The sequence below is a fragment of the Mycteria americana genome, chromosome 1 (assembly GCF_035582795.1).
Source record: "Mycteria americana isolate JAX WOST 10 ecotype Jacksonville Zoo and Gardens chromosome 1, USCA_MyAme_1.0, whole genome shotgun sequence".
Taxonomy (NCBI): Eukaryota; Metazoa; Chordata; class Aves; order Ciconiiformes; family Ciconiidae; genus Mycteria; species Mycteria americana.
This window is the reverse complement of record NC_134365.1, coordinates 61,314,931-61,328,404: the sequence shown is the minus strand read 5'-3', so window position 1 is coordinate 61,328,404 and position 13,474 is coordinate 61,314,931. Positions and strand designations below refer to the sequence as shown.

At 39.8% G+C, this 13,474-nt stretch overlaps 1 protein-coding gene across 1 annotated transcript in view; it reads left to right on the top strand.

Annotated features, from left to right (window-relative positions):
* Window positions 1-13,474, top strand: part of RFX4 (regulatory factor X4) — a 98,387-nt gene that overhangs the window by 72,084 nt on the left and 12,829 nt on the right. Inside the window, exons 14-16 of the mRNA XM_075521802.1 lie at window positions 591-710; window positions 2,025-2,186; window positions 9,023-9,185. Coding sequence (XP_075377917.1) covers window positions 591-710; window positions 2,025-2,186; window positions 9,023-9,185 — 445 coding nt within the window. The remainder of the gene's footprint in view (window positions 1-590; window positions 711-2,024; window positions 2,187-9,022; window positions 9,186-13,474) is intronic.

Genomic DNA, 13,474 nt, shown 5'->3' with positions numbered 1-13,474 from the left:
TTAAAGACATCCACAATCGCTGCTAATGCCTCTATATTTGGCAGTTAATGTATGTCTCATCCACTCCAGGATGTACTGGGGTATACCATCAGGAGATTTGGAAGATTGTTTCTACCTTCCTATTGCTTAGTCTCTCATTTCTTTGTCCAATGACACAGGCAATTCACAAAATTCATACCAGGATGTGTCACTAAGGCAGCCAATTCAGGATTCTACTTCTGACAGAAACTTGTATCTGGTCCTTTAGAGAAAAGGAAACAATCCCACTGTAGTGTAATTGTCTAAATGGTTCAATGCTAATGTAGAGCAAGAAAACTCCATCAAGTCCCAGCTGTCAGCTAGGCAGCCTCCTTGCACCCTAAACCTCAATAATTGGTTGTATAAGCCTGTATAAATCCAGGACTGAACAGAGTTTGCTAGTCCCCAGTTTTACTGTGACCTCTCTTACCTTGAGTACAGAGATACTTCAGTGATAGTAGTATATGGAAGCAGTCCTACTCAGTACTGTTTGTGTTGAATACCGTAATCATTGGTTTAATGAGTGTATTGAGACAGTCAATGGCTTTTTTGTTTGTTCACTTTATTACCAGGGTCTTTTCACCTTATTCACTTGATGTTCGATGACTACGTATTGTACCTGCTAGAATCACTCCATTGTCAGGAGAGAGCTAATGAGCTGATGAGGGCAATGAAAGGAGAAGGAAGCACAGGTGAGTTTGTTCTTTTATTGATCTTTTGTTGGGTTTTTTTCCACTGGATTCACTATTTTCTATGTTAGGACATTTCTTTACCCTCATTAACCCAGTGAGGCTCATCTAGGAGCAAAGTGTTTTTCAGTTCCGTCATGATTTGAAATAAGTAATTTCTGGGGATGGGGGGAGGGGGGGGTGTACATTCTGAAAGAGGCCTGCTTGGTTCATGATGTAATTCTGGGTGTCTGAACCCCATTCCTAAGCACACACTTGGTGTTTCAGTAAGAGATTTTTGTACTGAGCCTTTTACCTCAGTTAGTCTGTCTAAGCCACCATTGTATTTCAGTGAACCCAGTCTTGATTCTCTCTCTCTCACCCTGGTTTAACACTAAATAAATTCACTGATATTAATGGATTTTACCAGTTTAAATAAGAGGGAGAGATGGGAGAAATGAGCAAAGACAAAAACCAAAGCTATCGTTTCTGGTACGCTTATGTTCTAAGTGCCTGTACTGAAGCAGATTCTGGGTCCTGCTCCACTCACTCTGCACTGACTCACGAGAACAGAAGCGAACAGAGATTGCCTTTAGTGTCTCTGCTCAGGGCAGCTCCTTGTAATGAGGGATCATCAGTGTTCTACCTTCCTTGCATCTCCCATTAATTTTGGCAAGTTAAAACCCCTCTGTCACCTTTGGAAAGTTCCAGTCTTCATTTTAGCTGTGGCTTAATTTGTCACCTTGTAGATTTATGGGAAAAAGAACATTTCAGTGATTAGGGTAATACCTTCTATGTGTTGAAAGACCTGGATTTAATTCGTTGCCTGGCCATAGCCTCTTGTTTTTTTGACAAAAAAAGTTGCTTATCCTTGTGTACTTTCCACATAGCTTTAGCAGCTAGAACTATCAAGAGTGTCATCCTCTTTAGTCAATGAAGAGAGGTCATAACCAAAAGCCACTGGAATCCCCTGGAGACTCCTGTTTCTTTCCAATGTTTCTAGAAGGAGTAGGAGTGCCTGACTCAGACTGGACTCCTAATTTTACATATTTAACAGTATATTAGAGGAATATAAACCTTAAGCTGTCTGTGCATGAGTTTCCTATCTATACAACAGGAAAAATAGCACTCTCCTTTAAGAGGTCTTATGAAGGTACACTGAAGGTTGTAATGCTGAATGTTACAGAAGTACTCTTTCAAAGATTTGTGATTCCTGCTATGCATTTCTTGAAATACAGCCTACAGAACTTAACTGACTGCATTAATTTTTTTAGTTTCTCAGTGTTCCCTGACTCTACCTTTAACTATGTTTGATGATTTTCTTTTCTCATTCTGCAGCAGAAATACGAGAAGAAATTATTCTGAGTGAACCAGCTCCTCCAACTCCCTCCCCGGTGCCGTTCTCCCCAGCTAAATCTGCCACCTCAGTGGAAGTGCCCTCTGCCCCCTCGCCTGTCAGCAATCAGTCCCCAGAGTATGGTGTCATAGCAACTACAACAGGTAGGTAGGCTTATGGTAGCTGGATCTGCTTGAAGATGGCTTTTGCACTTGGTCACCTGAAATTGAGCCTGAGAACATGATGTTCCAGCTTCCAAGAGATGAGAAGCCTTCCCAAACAGAAATCTGTTTAAAGTTAAGCCTTCTCACTGTATCCAAACATGATACGCAATCTAACAGGAAAAAGATCTGATGTTTGGAGTCCAAAGGCCTAACAGGAGATCCCAGACCTCAGCATATCAGAATCTGTTCAGTAGCTGAGGCCTTCAGAAGAGCAGACCTGTCACTTTATTTCTAAATGGTTTTAAAAATCAGTCCAATTTTCCATATTTCTAGCAATGCCCCAAAAGAATTATTTATGAATATAGCACTTCTGAACATCTTCAATGACTTTAAGGGCAATCAGTGTCTCTGAAAAATTTTATATACTTCAAGGAAATGTGCCAGATATTTTGAGGTTTAGTGAGGTTTTCCAAATCCTGAACCACTGGTGGTTCAGGAATTCCTAGTGGGTAAAATGGGAATTGGATATCTTTCAACATATTCAAGATCCAAATATATTTAAATAGCTGCGCAAGTTTCTCTTGGGAATGTTTTACACATCGTTGATAACTTTCATCTTTCAACATTAGAGACTAGGAATTACATGTCTGAAGCCTATTTTCAGTTGCATACTCTGTTATGGCAGCTCATGAGGTAGTTGTATTCTGGTGGACCCACAGATTAAAAAAATCTGTGCTTAAAGGTATTCAATTTGTGGGCAGGATTGTCAGAAAACAAGAAGCACAAAACTGGCTTCTTGTTTGTTCTCCATAAATGGGCAACCATCCTCTGTTCTCTAATGTAAAACTCGCTCATTACCTTTTGGATGTGGGCAGGACAGTCCTGTCTGTATGATCAAAAGACAGTGTTTTCTTAACTCATGGGAAAAAAAGGCAGAAATGTGAATGACTTTCAGAAGTTCCAGCTTTGCTGCTTCTCAGTGAAATGGGTGTATAATCAGAATGTGGAAACGATCACTTTTGTGACGTACTAGAAAAGTTACAAAACCTTCTTGAAAGAATGTCAGAAAGTGATGATTTACCACACTGGAGAATTTGGCAGTGGCTAAAGGACTAATAAATCTTTCTGACAAATGTTTTTCATGTTTTCAAAGGCGCCACAGGGAAGCACAATGCATAGTTGTGGTGGAAAGAGATTTAAGAACAGTTGTCCCTACATTGAAATGTAAGGTTTTCTCACTGTTGGAAACTATGCCATATTTAAGAGGGAAATAGGATGGCGTTACCCCCAGAACAGTTATCCAAGAGACACATGATTCCTAGACATGGCAGGTGAGCACACTGCTTTGGATCAGGCAACGCTGGAGGTGGTGCGTATGTTTGAGTCTGGAAGCGTTGATTTTGCGGGTAACTTGCTCTGTAGATGTTGTGGCCCAATGGGATCATTGTGATGTTATAACCAGAACATAGTATGATGCAGAACTGTACTCAGATGTAAAAGACTGAAAAGCAGGGAACTGTGGGCTCTCCAGTGGCATTGACAGGAATGGAGATTTGAGGGACTTGTGTTTAGGCTGCAGAGACTGTAACTCCATGTGACTATCATAACTATTAACCCAAAGTTTATGCCATTTTTATATAATAGCCTATTTGTCAGCTATCTGGGCTTCCACCTTCAGCTTACTTGACTTAGGTACTTGACTTAGGCACAGATCTGGGCAGGCCTGGGAACTGCGTGTATCTTACATATCCCTCCTGAATCCCACTAGTAATGCAAGGCGATGGACTCAGACAAACATTACAAATGCAATTGCTTTTTGTTTTAATGTTGTTTATTATTTTATTATATTCTCTCTAAATAATATAATAAAATAATTATTTTATTATATTATTTTATTATATTTTATTCTCTCACTCTCTCTAATTTTTTATGTCCTGGTAAGGCCAAGGTCTGCTAGTTTGAAGTCTCAAGCCAGAAACAGGATCATTTGGGAACAATGGCTGAAGGACCTACTCGCACAGTACAGGCAGTAGAACTTGACGTAGTTGTTCCCATAACAGGACTTCTTAGGCAAGAAAGCTATTTCTGATTATTTTAGTTCTCTGTTTTTTCCAGCTTTTCATTTTTAGGTTGTTATAAAAACTTTTGTTTAGTTGAATTGGATTTTATTATTATGGTCCGGTGCAGTCTCACTTTTACAAGTGTGTAAATTATTTTTGCCTAGCACAAGCCAAATTTGTCAATGCAAGTAGTGGCCTGGTTAAGATTAAATACAAGTTTGTGGCTATTTCCTGGTCTTAATTTGGGCAATTAGTAATACCTCCATTTCCCATGTTCATCATGCAGATGAACTGATCACCTTTTTAGTTTGCTATCCATTACACCATGGAACGCAGTGTTCATTCACATAAAGTAATACAAAATAACAACCATGTTTCAGCTATAGGAAATTGCTATACTTTAAAATAGGAGTGCTGAAGATGTATTACATATAATCAAACTATTCCATATACAGATTTGTGGCATTAATGTATAGAATATTTCGGAATAGGAACCTCTGTTTCAGAGAGATATATTTAAAGTACAGTCTATTGATTTTCTTACATGTCTTTTATGAGATAGATGTAAAACCCTGCAAATGCTTTGCAAATCTTGAGAACTAGTTCCACTGGTTACCACTAGCTCTCAGTTCCCCAATTTAAGGCATCATTAACTCTTCCTTGCTTGTGGCATTAGCAATAAAAGTTAACTATTAAACTTGTATTTTAACCTTTTTGCCTTCAGTCAGTGGTCAGTACAAAACCAGCAAACTAAACCATTGCAGTTACATGATACCAAGCAAAAGAAAGGTAAATCCTATATATAGCATTCTGTGGTAGAACATCTGGCATGTCTCAGCTAACTTTTTATTTAAAACTTTTTGTTAAGTTACTAGACATTTAAAAGGATAATTAGTCTCCATCCTTTCTAAATCACAAAGGCCAGATTAATGATTGTTCAAACTGCAACAATATTGTAATAAAAGTGATAGCTATATGGCTGACTATGCTATTCTCTCTTAAAGCCCCTCTTAAAGCTGTGATTACTCATTTGCCAATGCAATGGCTTTTAGACAACCCAAAATGAACTCTGAATTGTAAGTAGTTCCTAATATGTTAGTAAACTAATCTATGCAGTTTACTGTTTAGTTTCAAGAAATGTATGTGTGAAATAATTCTTCAGGTCAGCAATGGTCATTTCAGGTCACTGTTCTTCCAAGTCTAGGCTAGGTATTAAAGTTCTGGGAATCTGGCATAGGAGATACTTGCACAGAGCTACCACCTCTCATATTTGTGTGTGTGAGTACAACAAATTTCTGGTTTTTTCCTAAAGCTTCAGCTCCTGGACTCATATGAATATATGAGAATATCAGCTCTTGTTCAACAATCAGAGTTTAATTCTCATAGCTGCAGCATGTAAAAGCCAAAGGTTCCAATTTCAAAAGGCAATTCTCCCCTTCCAAATGGAAGGGTTTGTGTTTTTTCTAAAGCTGGTAGTTAAGATAATCTCTTTGTTGTGTGGGGGCAGAATGGGGGTCTGACTCCAGATTTCTGATTGCTTGAGGTTGACAGTACTGCTTACTATCAGACATAATACACAGTGCTGTGAGTGTCTTGCTTGTACCTGGGTGGTCATTTACGCCAGCATAAAGCAAATACAAAATGCAGCATCATGAAGCAACTTTTGTGTCTTTCTGCACTGGTGTACATGATGGCACCAATGACAACAGGGCCATTGTTGGACTGATAGCAGTTCCATTTATATTTGGCTCTCCTACAGGTCAGATGGGCGTCTTGGTTAGTATCCTCAAAAATCAAATTTTTTGTTAAAAGAGAAAAGAAAAAGGAGTGATAATAAATGAACTTCCCTATTTTAATCAAACCCTGCATGTTCAGAACACAAAGCAGAGCAAAATGTTGCTCAATCACTATTGTTTTTGGTCGTTTCAGAAAGCAGTTCAGTTGGGTTCAGTCATATCTAAAAGACACTTCATCTCCTGGAGTTCAGTTCTGCAGCCAGCTGAGAAAATTTATCATATACGGCTGGGACATAGGCGGGTATTAAAAAGCTAACTATGAAAAACTTTCAGACTTATCTCATTCCCCCTTTTCCACCCACCACAATGTTGGCAGTATCCTGGCTGACCTGATATATACATACACACATCTGCAAATCTGTTGTCGTCTTCTATCCTTCCTTCCTGTCTTTGTGACTGGGTCACTGAAAATAATGGCATCCCTTCCACAAAGGCAAAGAGAAGTGAGGCAACTGTAGATTCCCAAGAACATCCCCCCAAAAATATTTGAACAGCTTTCTGTTACTCTGTAAATTGACAATAAAACCCAACATACATTTTTTTATAAACCATAACGTCCAAAAGAAAGTATTTCCTAGAGCAGCTGTGTGAAGTACTATCCTGTAGTACCGGGGACAATTCTTGATTAGGAAAATTAAACAAAGATATTCACAACTCTTCCAGCGCAAGACCTATTCTCTGCATTTGTTTCTGTGTTGTCTGGACAGGCACAAAGTATGTTGCACCCTAAACATGTATTTTAAAACTGAACTGAGCTAGCTGCCAGTTAGACTTGAATGCCAGGAGTGGCCAAGTCCTCTCATCCAAGGAGTCCGACTTCCCACAGGGCGCATATGAAACAACTTGCTGTCCTGGACTGACTCATTTTCCTCAGATTGAGATAAGATCCCTACTATTTTTCAAACAAAGAAAAGGAGGCTGTCACAATGGCTGGGGCCAGTCAAATTAACCATATTTGGTAAAATGCAAAGGATCTTTTGGACCTGTTATTACCGCTTCTTGTTAGAGCTAGGAAGGTCATGAGATTTTTGGCTAAATGGCCAAATTTTTTCTTGGAAAAAAAATAAGTAAAACTTTTTTATTATGGTGAATTTAAAAAGTAAAAAAAGTGGAAAAAAGCCAGTAATGTTATCTAAAAATAAGTATTTGGGGTTTTTTCACCATCTTTGTTGTCCTTCTTTTCTTTCTTTTCTCTTTGTTTTTGCCTTTTGAATTTAGGCCTGTTTTGAAACAAAGTTTCAAATTTTCTTTTGGAAAATAACACTAGGAAAATATGTTGACCTTTTGAAATTGAAATGTTTCACCAAAATATTCTGCAGACTAGTTGTTGATATTTTCAAAACAGTTTTTCTCTTGTTTTCAAATGAACCTATTTGGTGACCGCATAAGTAGTTTTGGTCCCTTCCACATAAATCGTATTTTCTAGTGAAGGCGGGCTTCCTTAAACACTTTTCCTCAATTCAGGGAATCATGACTGCTCATAGCCACAGCAGCACTGGTGTGCTAGCTCAAATGTGTATGCCTCCATTTTGGTCTCAGGGATCTCAATGGTCCTCTTCAATAGGAGGACATGAAAGACTGAAAATTCAAGAGTAAGTGACAGAAAATGCAGGCATGTGAAAACAGGCCTAGCACAAATGGTCCTTGGTCATAACACATCCAAGGATGTCTCTACTGTAAGAGCACTGAATCACCCTGTTGGAGTATTTCAAGCTGGACTTAGCTTGTGAAGCTCAGAATGCCTTCTTTCACACCCAGAATAAAGTGTTTCCCATTTCAAAAAATTATTTGTCTCATTTTGCCAAATAAAATCACACACACCTGAAGAAAATTTTGCACATCTGAGATAGATAGGCTTTTCATTCCCCAAAGCCATGGAGTGGACACAGAGGTAATACAATCACTTCCCCCTCTGAATTAGGCCCTTTCATCCTACAGGAAGTCCTAGAATCCACACTGAAAAAAACGAGTCACCTCCTGCAATTCCTTTTAGCTACTGAAAAAGAGTCAAGAGCGCCCAGAGACCCCCAAACTAGTGTTCACATTGGGTTAAATTCAGTGTTCTGGTCCTCATTTGCAGGGTAATCTCAGCCAGTATGGTCATGACCTCCAGCGAGAGCTATGTTATACGGGAACAATGGATCTGTCAGCCTCCTGAGTGAAAGGGGTGTGTGCAAAGGACAAAGGTTTCTCAGCAGCTGGCTCATGAATCTGGAGTTCCTGCCTGGAAGGGATCAGGATGATTAAAAAACTCAGCACCTTCCAAGCAAAATGGAAAACCCACTTCTTTGCTTTGCTCTTCCCACAAATGCTCTACATGAATAAATAAATTAAGTCCAGTCCCTGCCGCCTCGAGAGAAGAAAGAAACGTTATTTGAGGGGAGAAAACGGCTAGGCTATTTCTGTCTATATATTTGTTACAATTTGGAGATCTACCACTGTGTTGCCACTACAAAGGCTGGTACCTAGTTGGGTGGAACAGATACCAACTGCAAAAGGGTTCAAGAAATTTATTTGCATAACACCTATCTTTTTCTAATCCTTCATTGTTCTGATTATACTTCCTGCCTCACTCCAGGCTTGATCAGCCTCAGAACTAACCAGGCCACACTCCATGTGAGAGAGACCTCAGGGTTTGGTGCATCATGCCTGAGAAATATTAGCACTGGTATTCCTCCATTTCCAAGGCCTCTCCCAGTTTTTCTGAAAAATGATAGCCTCAAATTACAATACCACACTGAAAGTTCACAGTCTGAGCTATTCCAGATATGTCTCTTACCTTTGGATCTTTGCACATTCCAGCTGATCTATTCGTATTTTTATTTATGCCTCAGACATAACTGTTTTGTTCAGTTTGGTTGATGCTGTTTCCATTATCAGTGCCTATTAGGTTGCTTTCCTGTAACCATCTCAAAGCATAACACCTCTATGAATGACAGCCCGTGTTAGCTGTATTCTGTTAATGTCTGTTTGTCTGCAGGAGCTATGCAATCCTATACGTGGTCACTCACCTACACTGTGACAACAGCTGCTGGGTCACCTGCTGAAAATTCCCAACAGCTGCCCTGCATGAGAAGTCCACATGTACCATCATCATCTGTCACACACCGGATACCTGTTTATCCCCACAGAGAAGAACACGGGTAAGTCACTTCCCAGTGTCTTGGGGGGTTTTTGTGATTTTTGGATGAACTTATGCTTAGGGTTTTTTTGGAAATGCAGTGAAATCTGTTTTTTGATGTAGTAAATCTGTATTGCAAAGATGCTGGTATTATTATTCTTTGGCTGTTGTTATTGTTGTATGATTATATTATGTCTCAGTTTTATAATCTCATTTAATTCTATTTAAAAACACAATAGGCCTGGAGAATATTTCATAAAAGAGAAAGCTTCAGTAGATTTCTTCTCTGATTCCTGTTTTCTTGTGCCATGTTCTATCCCAAAGGCTAGATGTGTCCAAAGAACTATCCTACTATACCACGTCTCAAGAAAGGCGATCCTTCTCCTCTGCTCAGCACCGCTGAAACCACATCTGGAGCACTGGATCCAATTCTGTGCTCCCTAGTATAAGACAGACACAAGCATACTGGAGTGAGTCCAGAAAAGGGCCACTTACATGATTACAGGAATGGAGCACCTGTCATACAAAGAGAGGCCGAGAGAGCTGGGATTGTTTAGACTCAGGAGGAGAAGGCTCAGGGAGGGTCTTATCAATGTGTATAAATATCTGGTGGGGGATGTAAGGAAGATGGAGACAGATTCTTCTCAGTGGTATTCAGTTACAGGACAAGAGGTAATGGGCACAAATTGAAATACAAGAAATTATGTTTAAACATAAACAAACAAACAAACTACTTGTTTTACTGTAAGCGTGATCAAACACCAGAACAGGTTGCCCAGAGAGGCTATGGGGTCTCCATCCTTGCTGATACTCAAACCCCATCTAGACATGAACCTGGGCAGCCTGCTCTAGTGGACCCGCTTTGAGCAGGGAGGTTAGGTTAAACAACCTCCAGAGGTCTCTTCCAACCTCAATGATTCTATGACTACTGTTAAACCTGCAAGTCAAAAATGTCCAAATTTTGGAAAAATAGCCACATTTTCACCATAATCTCATCCCATCTCCACCACCAAAATTTGCTCAAGGCTCTCAATTAAAATAATTACAGTAGAAATTTATATAACATTATTTGATCTTGGAAAACTTCAGAAACTCAGACCAAGTCTCTCGGTGCTCTTTTCATCAAGCAACACTTCTTCTGTGCCATCTTCATTGGAGTAAGTGTATAACTCATAGATATCCATAACTAAAAAGAAACAGTCACAAAATAATCAATGGAGAAGGGCCAGGCACATAGCAAGATTAGCAAGTGCCCAGATGCTGACATGAAGCAAGACGTTCAAAAGACTTACTGAGTTCCTCAATCTCATTACATACTTATTACCCTTGCAGAAGTGCTTTCCCAGTGTGGAAGATTGTATACTGTTTGGCAGGGTGACAGCAGATTAATTTGAACCCTGCATCTCCTTCTCTCTTGGATGTGGACAGGTTTGGATTTGTGTTGGAATGCCACTGCTAAGCCCTTCCTGCAGAAATCTGGATATGGAGATATGGAGCATCTCTCCTATCCAGCAATATGACTACCTGGTGGAGGTAGAAACAGGGCAGCAGGGAGGCTCAGGAGCTAACAAGATGCAAGAGTTAGAACAGACCATAGTAAGGTAGTGAATATATGTATAAATACATACATGTATGCACACATGAAACGTCATTGTTACTGAAGGAATCTCTTGCCTTTGGTAGGTGATTTGAGGAAACTTTTTTTATCTGGGTGAATTGATGTTTCTGAAAGGCAGCAAAGACTTCTATACTCTGACTTCTTTGCCATTTGATTTTATGTGTGACACATGGATAGAAACATTTTGGTGATGCTTCTAAACATTTCAGTGACCTCTACCTTCTTTTCTGGAATTGACTTTGTAAGCTTATAGGGATAGGGCCTCTCTGTGAATCTGTGTTTACATGGCTTCTATCACAATGATTTCCTGATCTCATTTGCCCTCTATATAGTACTATTAAAATTCTTTTGAATCATTACAATTTTTACTTATTTTGTATCTATAGCAAAATCAGCATACTGGTATTTCAGTTTTTATACGATTTGAGTCTAATGTGACAGGCTATAGAGACATGTTCCTGAAGAAAAGTCTGCAGGGAAATCCAGTGACCTCACCCATGGTCTTCTGAAGCACAAGACTCATTATATAGTTCTTATGAAAGGTACAGTCAAAGATGCAAGACAGAGCTTGTTTAAAAGCACTAAAGAACCATATCTTCAGAGGGAAAAAGAAAAAATAAGAGACCTTGTATGCAAGATTCAAACAGGTGGCTGCCCTGGAAAGAAAGACAGAGAGAAGACCAAGTCTGCACTAAGATTTCCAGGTTTTTGGAGAAGAGAGAAATGGAGCAAGCAGCTGCTGTAGCTCCAAAGACTGAGCCTAACTCCCATGCAAAAGGGCCCACTAGAGAGTGTAAGCAGTATGGAGGCCACGAGCCATTCCCCTGCTGTAGGTGCATTTCCCACCAAATGCAGACTCTTAGCCACCCAGCACACCTGAAAGTTTCCTAACAGCAGTTCTGCTGGGGTTCCTACCAATCTTGCACACTAAAGATGATCCTCTGTGAAATATAAAGGTTCCAAAGCACCTTGAGATAGAAAGAGAATACCTAAAAGATCAGAGCACTATATACTACAATATTCCACAATGTAAAGACATTTAAGAACTGAAGCCTTGGAACAACATAAAGGCCTAGTAGCTCCCAAGAGAGACTTAGATACAGACTGTTACAGACTGAAATATAGACTGTTGGATTGATTTGTACAAATATTTTATTTGTGCTTCCGGCCAGTTATAGAAAATAAAATGTAAGTTCGATGATAAAAACTACTCCCTGTAAAATAAAAATTAAGGCCAAATGCATGTTACCAGAAATGAAGAAAGGGCTACATGATCTGTTCCCCATTATTAAAACAAGCCTTATAGCAAGCAATACCAGTGTAGATTTGTGAAACTGGAGAAGAGTACAAGGTTCGTAATCTACTCTAGCTCACTCCAGTAAATCTTCTTCTAAATCCACAGTGATACTCTCCACAGGTGTGGAGTCTCAGGACTGTAAATGGAAGATCTGTGGTATTAATAGAAGAAAATATCCTTCTATCTAATTGGAATTTCCCTTGTTCCAACTTGTGTCTGTTGCCTCTCGCCCTATCACTGTACCTTTGAGAAAAGTTTGGCTGTAGCTGCTCCACGTCCTCCTGTTAGATAGTTGTAGATCATCCCTTTGCGTCTCTTCTTAAGGCTGGACAAACCCAGTTCTCTTCCTGTAAGTCATGTGCTTCAGTTCCCTATCTGTTTTGATGGCCCTCTGCTAGACTTGCTCCAGTATGTCAATGTCCTTTTGATAGTGGAGAGCTGAAAACAGGACACAATACTCCAGATGTGGTCTCCCAAGTGCCAAATAGAGAGGAATAATCAGTTCTTCAGGTCTGCTGTCTACACTCCTGCTAATACAGCCCAGTATGTAGCTGGTTGTCTTTGTTGCAAGGACATGCTTGTGACTCATGTTCAACTTTAAGTCCACCAGAACTTCCAGACAATTTTCAGCAAAGTTGCTTTCTCTCCAAATGGCCCCAACCTGTACCACTGCAGGAGTTATGCCATCCCAGATGCAGGACTTTTCATTACAACCAACTGACCGTTCCTTCTGAATCATGGCTGCTAGACTCTAGAGCAACTGCTAGTTCCCAGCTGGACTTCCCCAAAGACATGCCATCTGTGTATTATCTTCACTACTCAATAGCTATAGATGTGGTTCAGAAGTCACTGTAAGACATGGTACTTGGCAGAAAACATTTTTGTTGGATTTTTCAGGTACACTTTTTTCTTAGAGAGATGTAGGGTTCCTCAACCAAGCATTTTCAGATAAGCAGGAGAATACTAGCCTTGAAGGAGCATGGTCATCTCCTCCTCAGGTCCTCAGTGCTCTCTCTCCTGAAGTTCAAGAGAGAAAGAGGAAGCTTCCTGGACCAAAAGTACACAATAGAGATTAGGATAAGAAACTTTATAACTCCATGCTCAAGTGAATTAAAGTGTTATATTTTAGCAAAAAAGTGATGAGTGTTTGAAAGAAGGAGACAAGATCAATAGCTTCCAGACTAGGACATAGCATCCTTAATGACTAGAGAAAGCATGAAATGCAAACACTGCCTTACAGGACTTGGCTTCGTTTGGGAGTCCAAGGGGACCCTGGATTACAGGAGGACTAGATAGGCAAGCATCTTCTTCAAGCAGAGAAGGCTGCACCATGAATGTCAGGCTTATGCAGACTCCCAAAAACGTCTGTGGCAGATCTTACTCACCAGTCTATTGT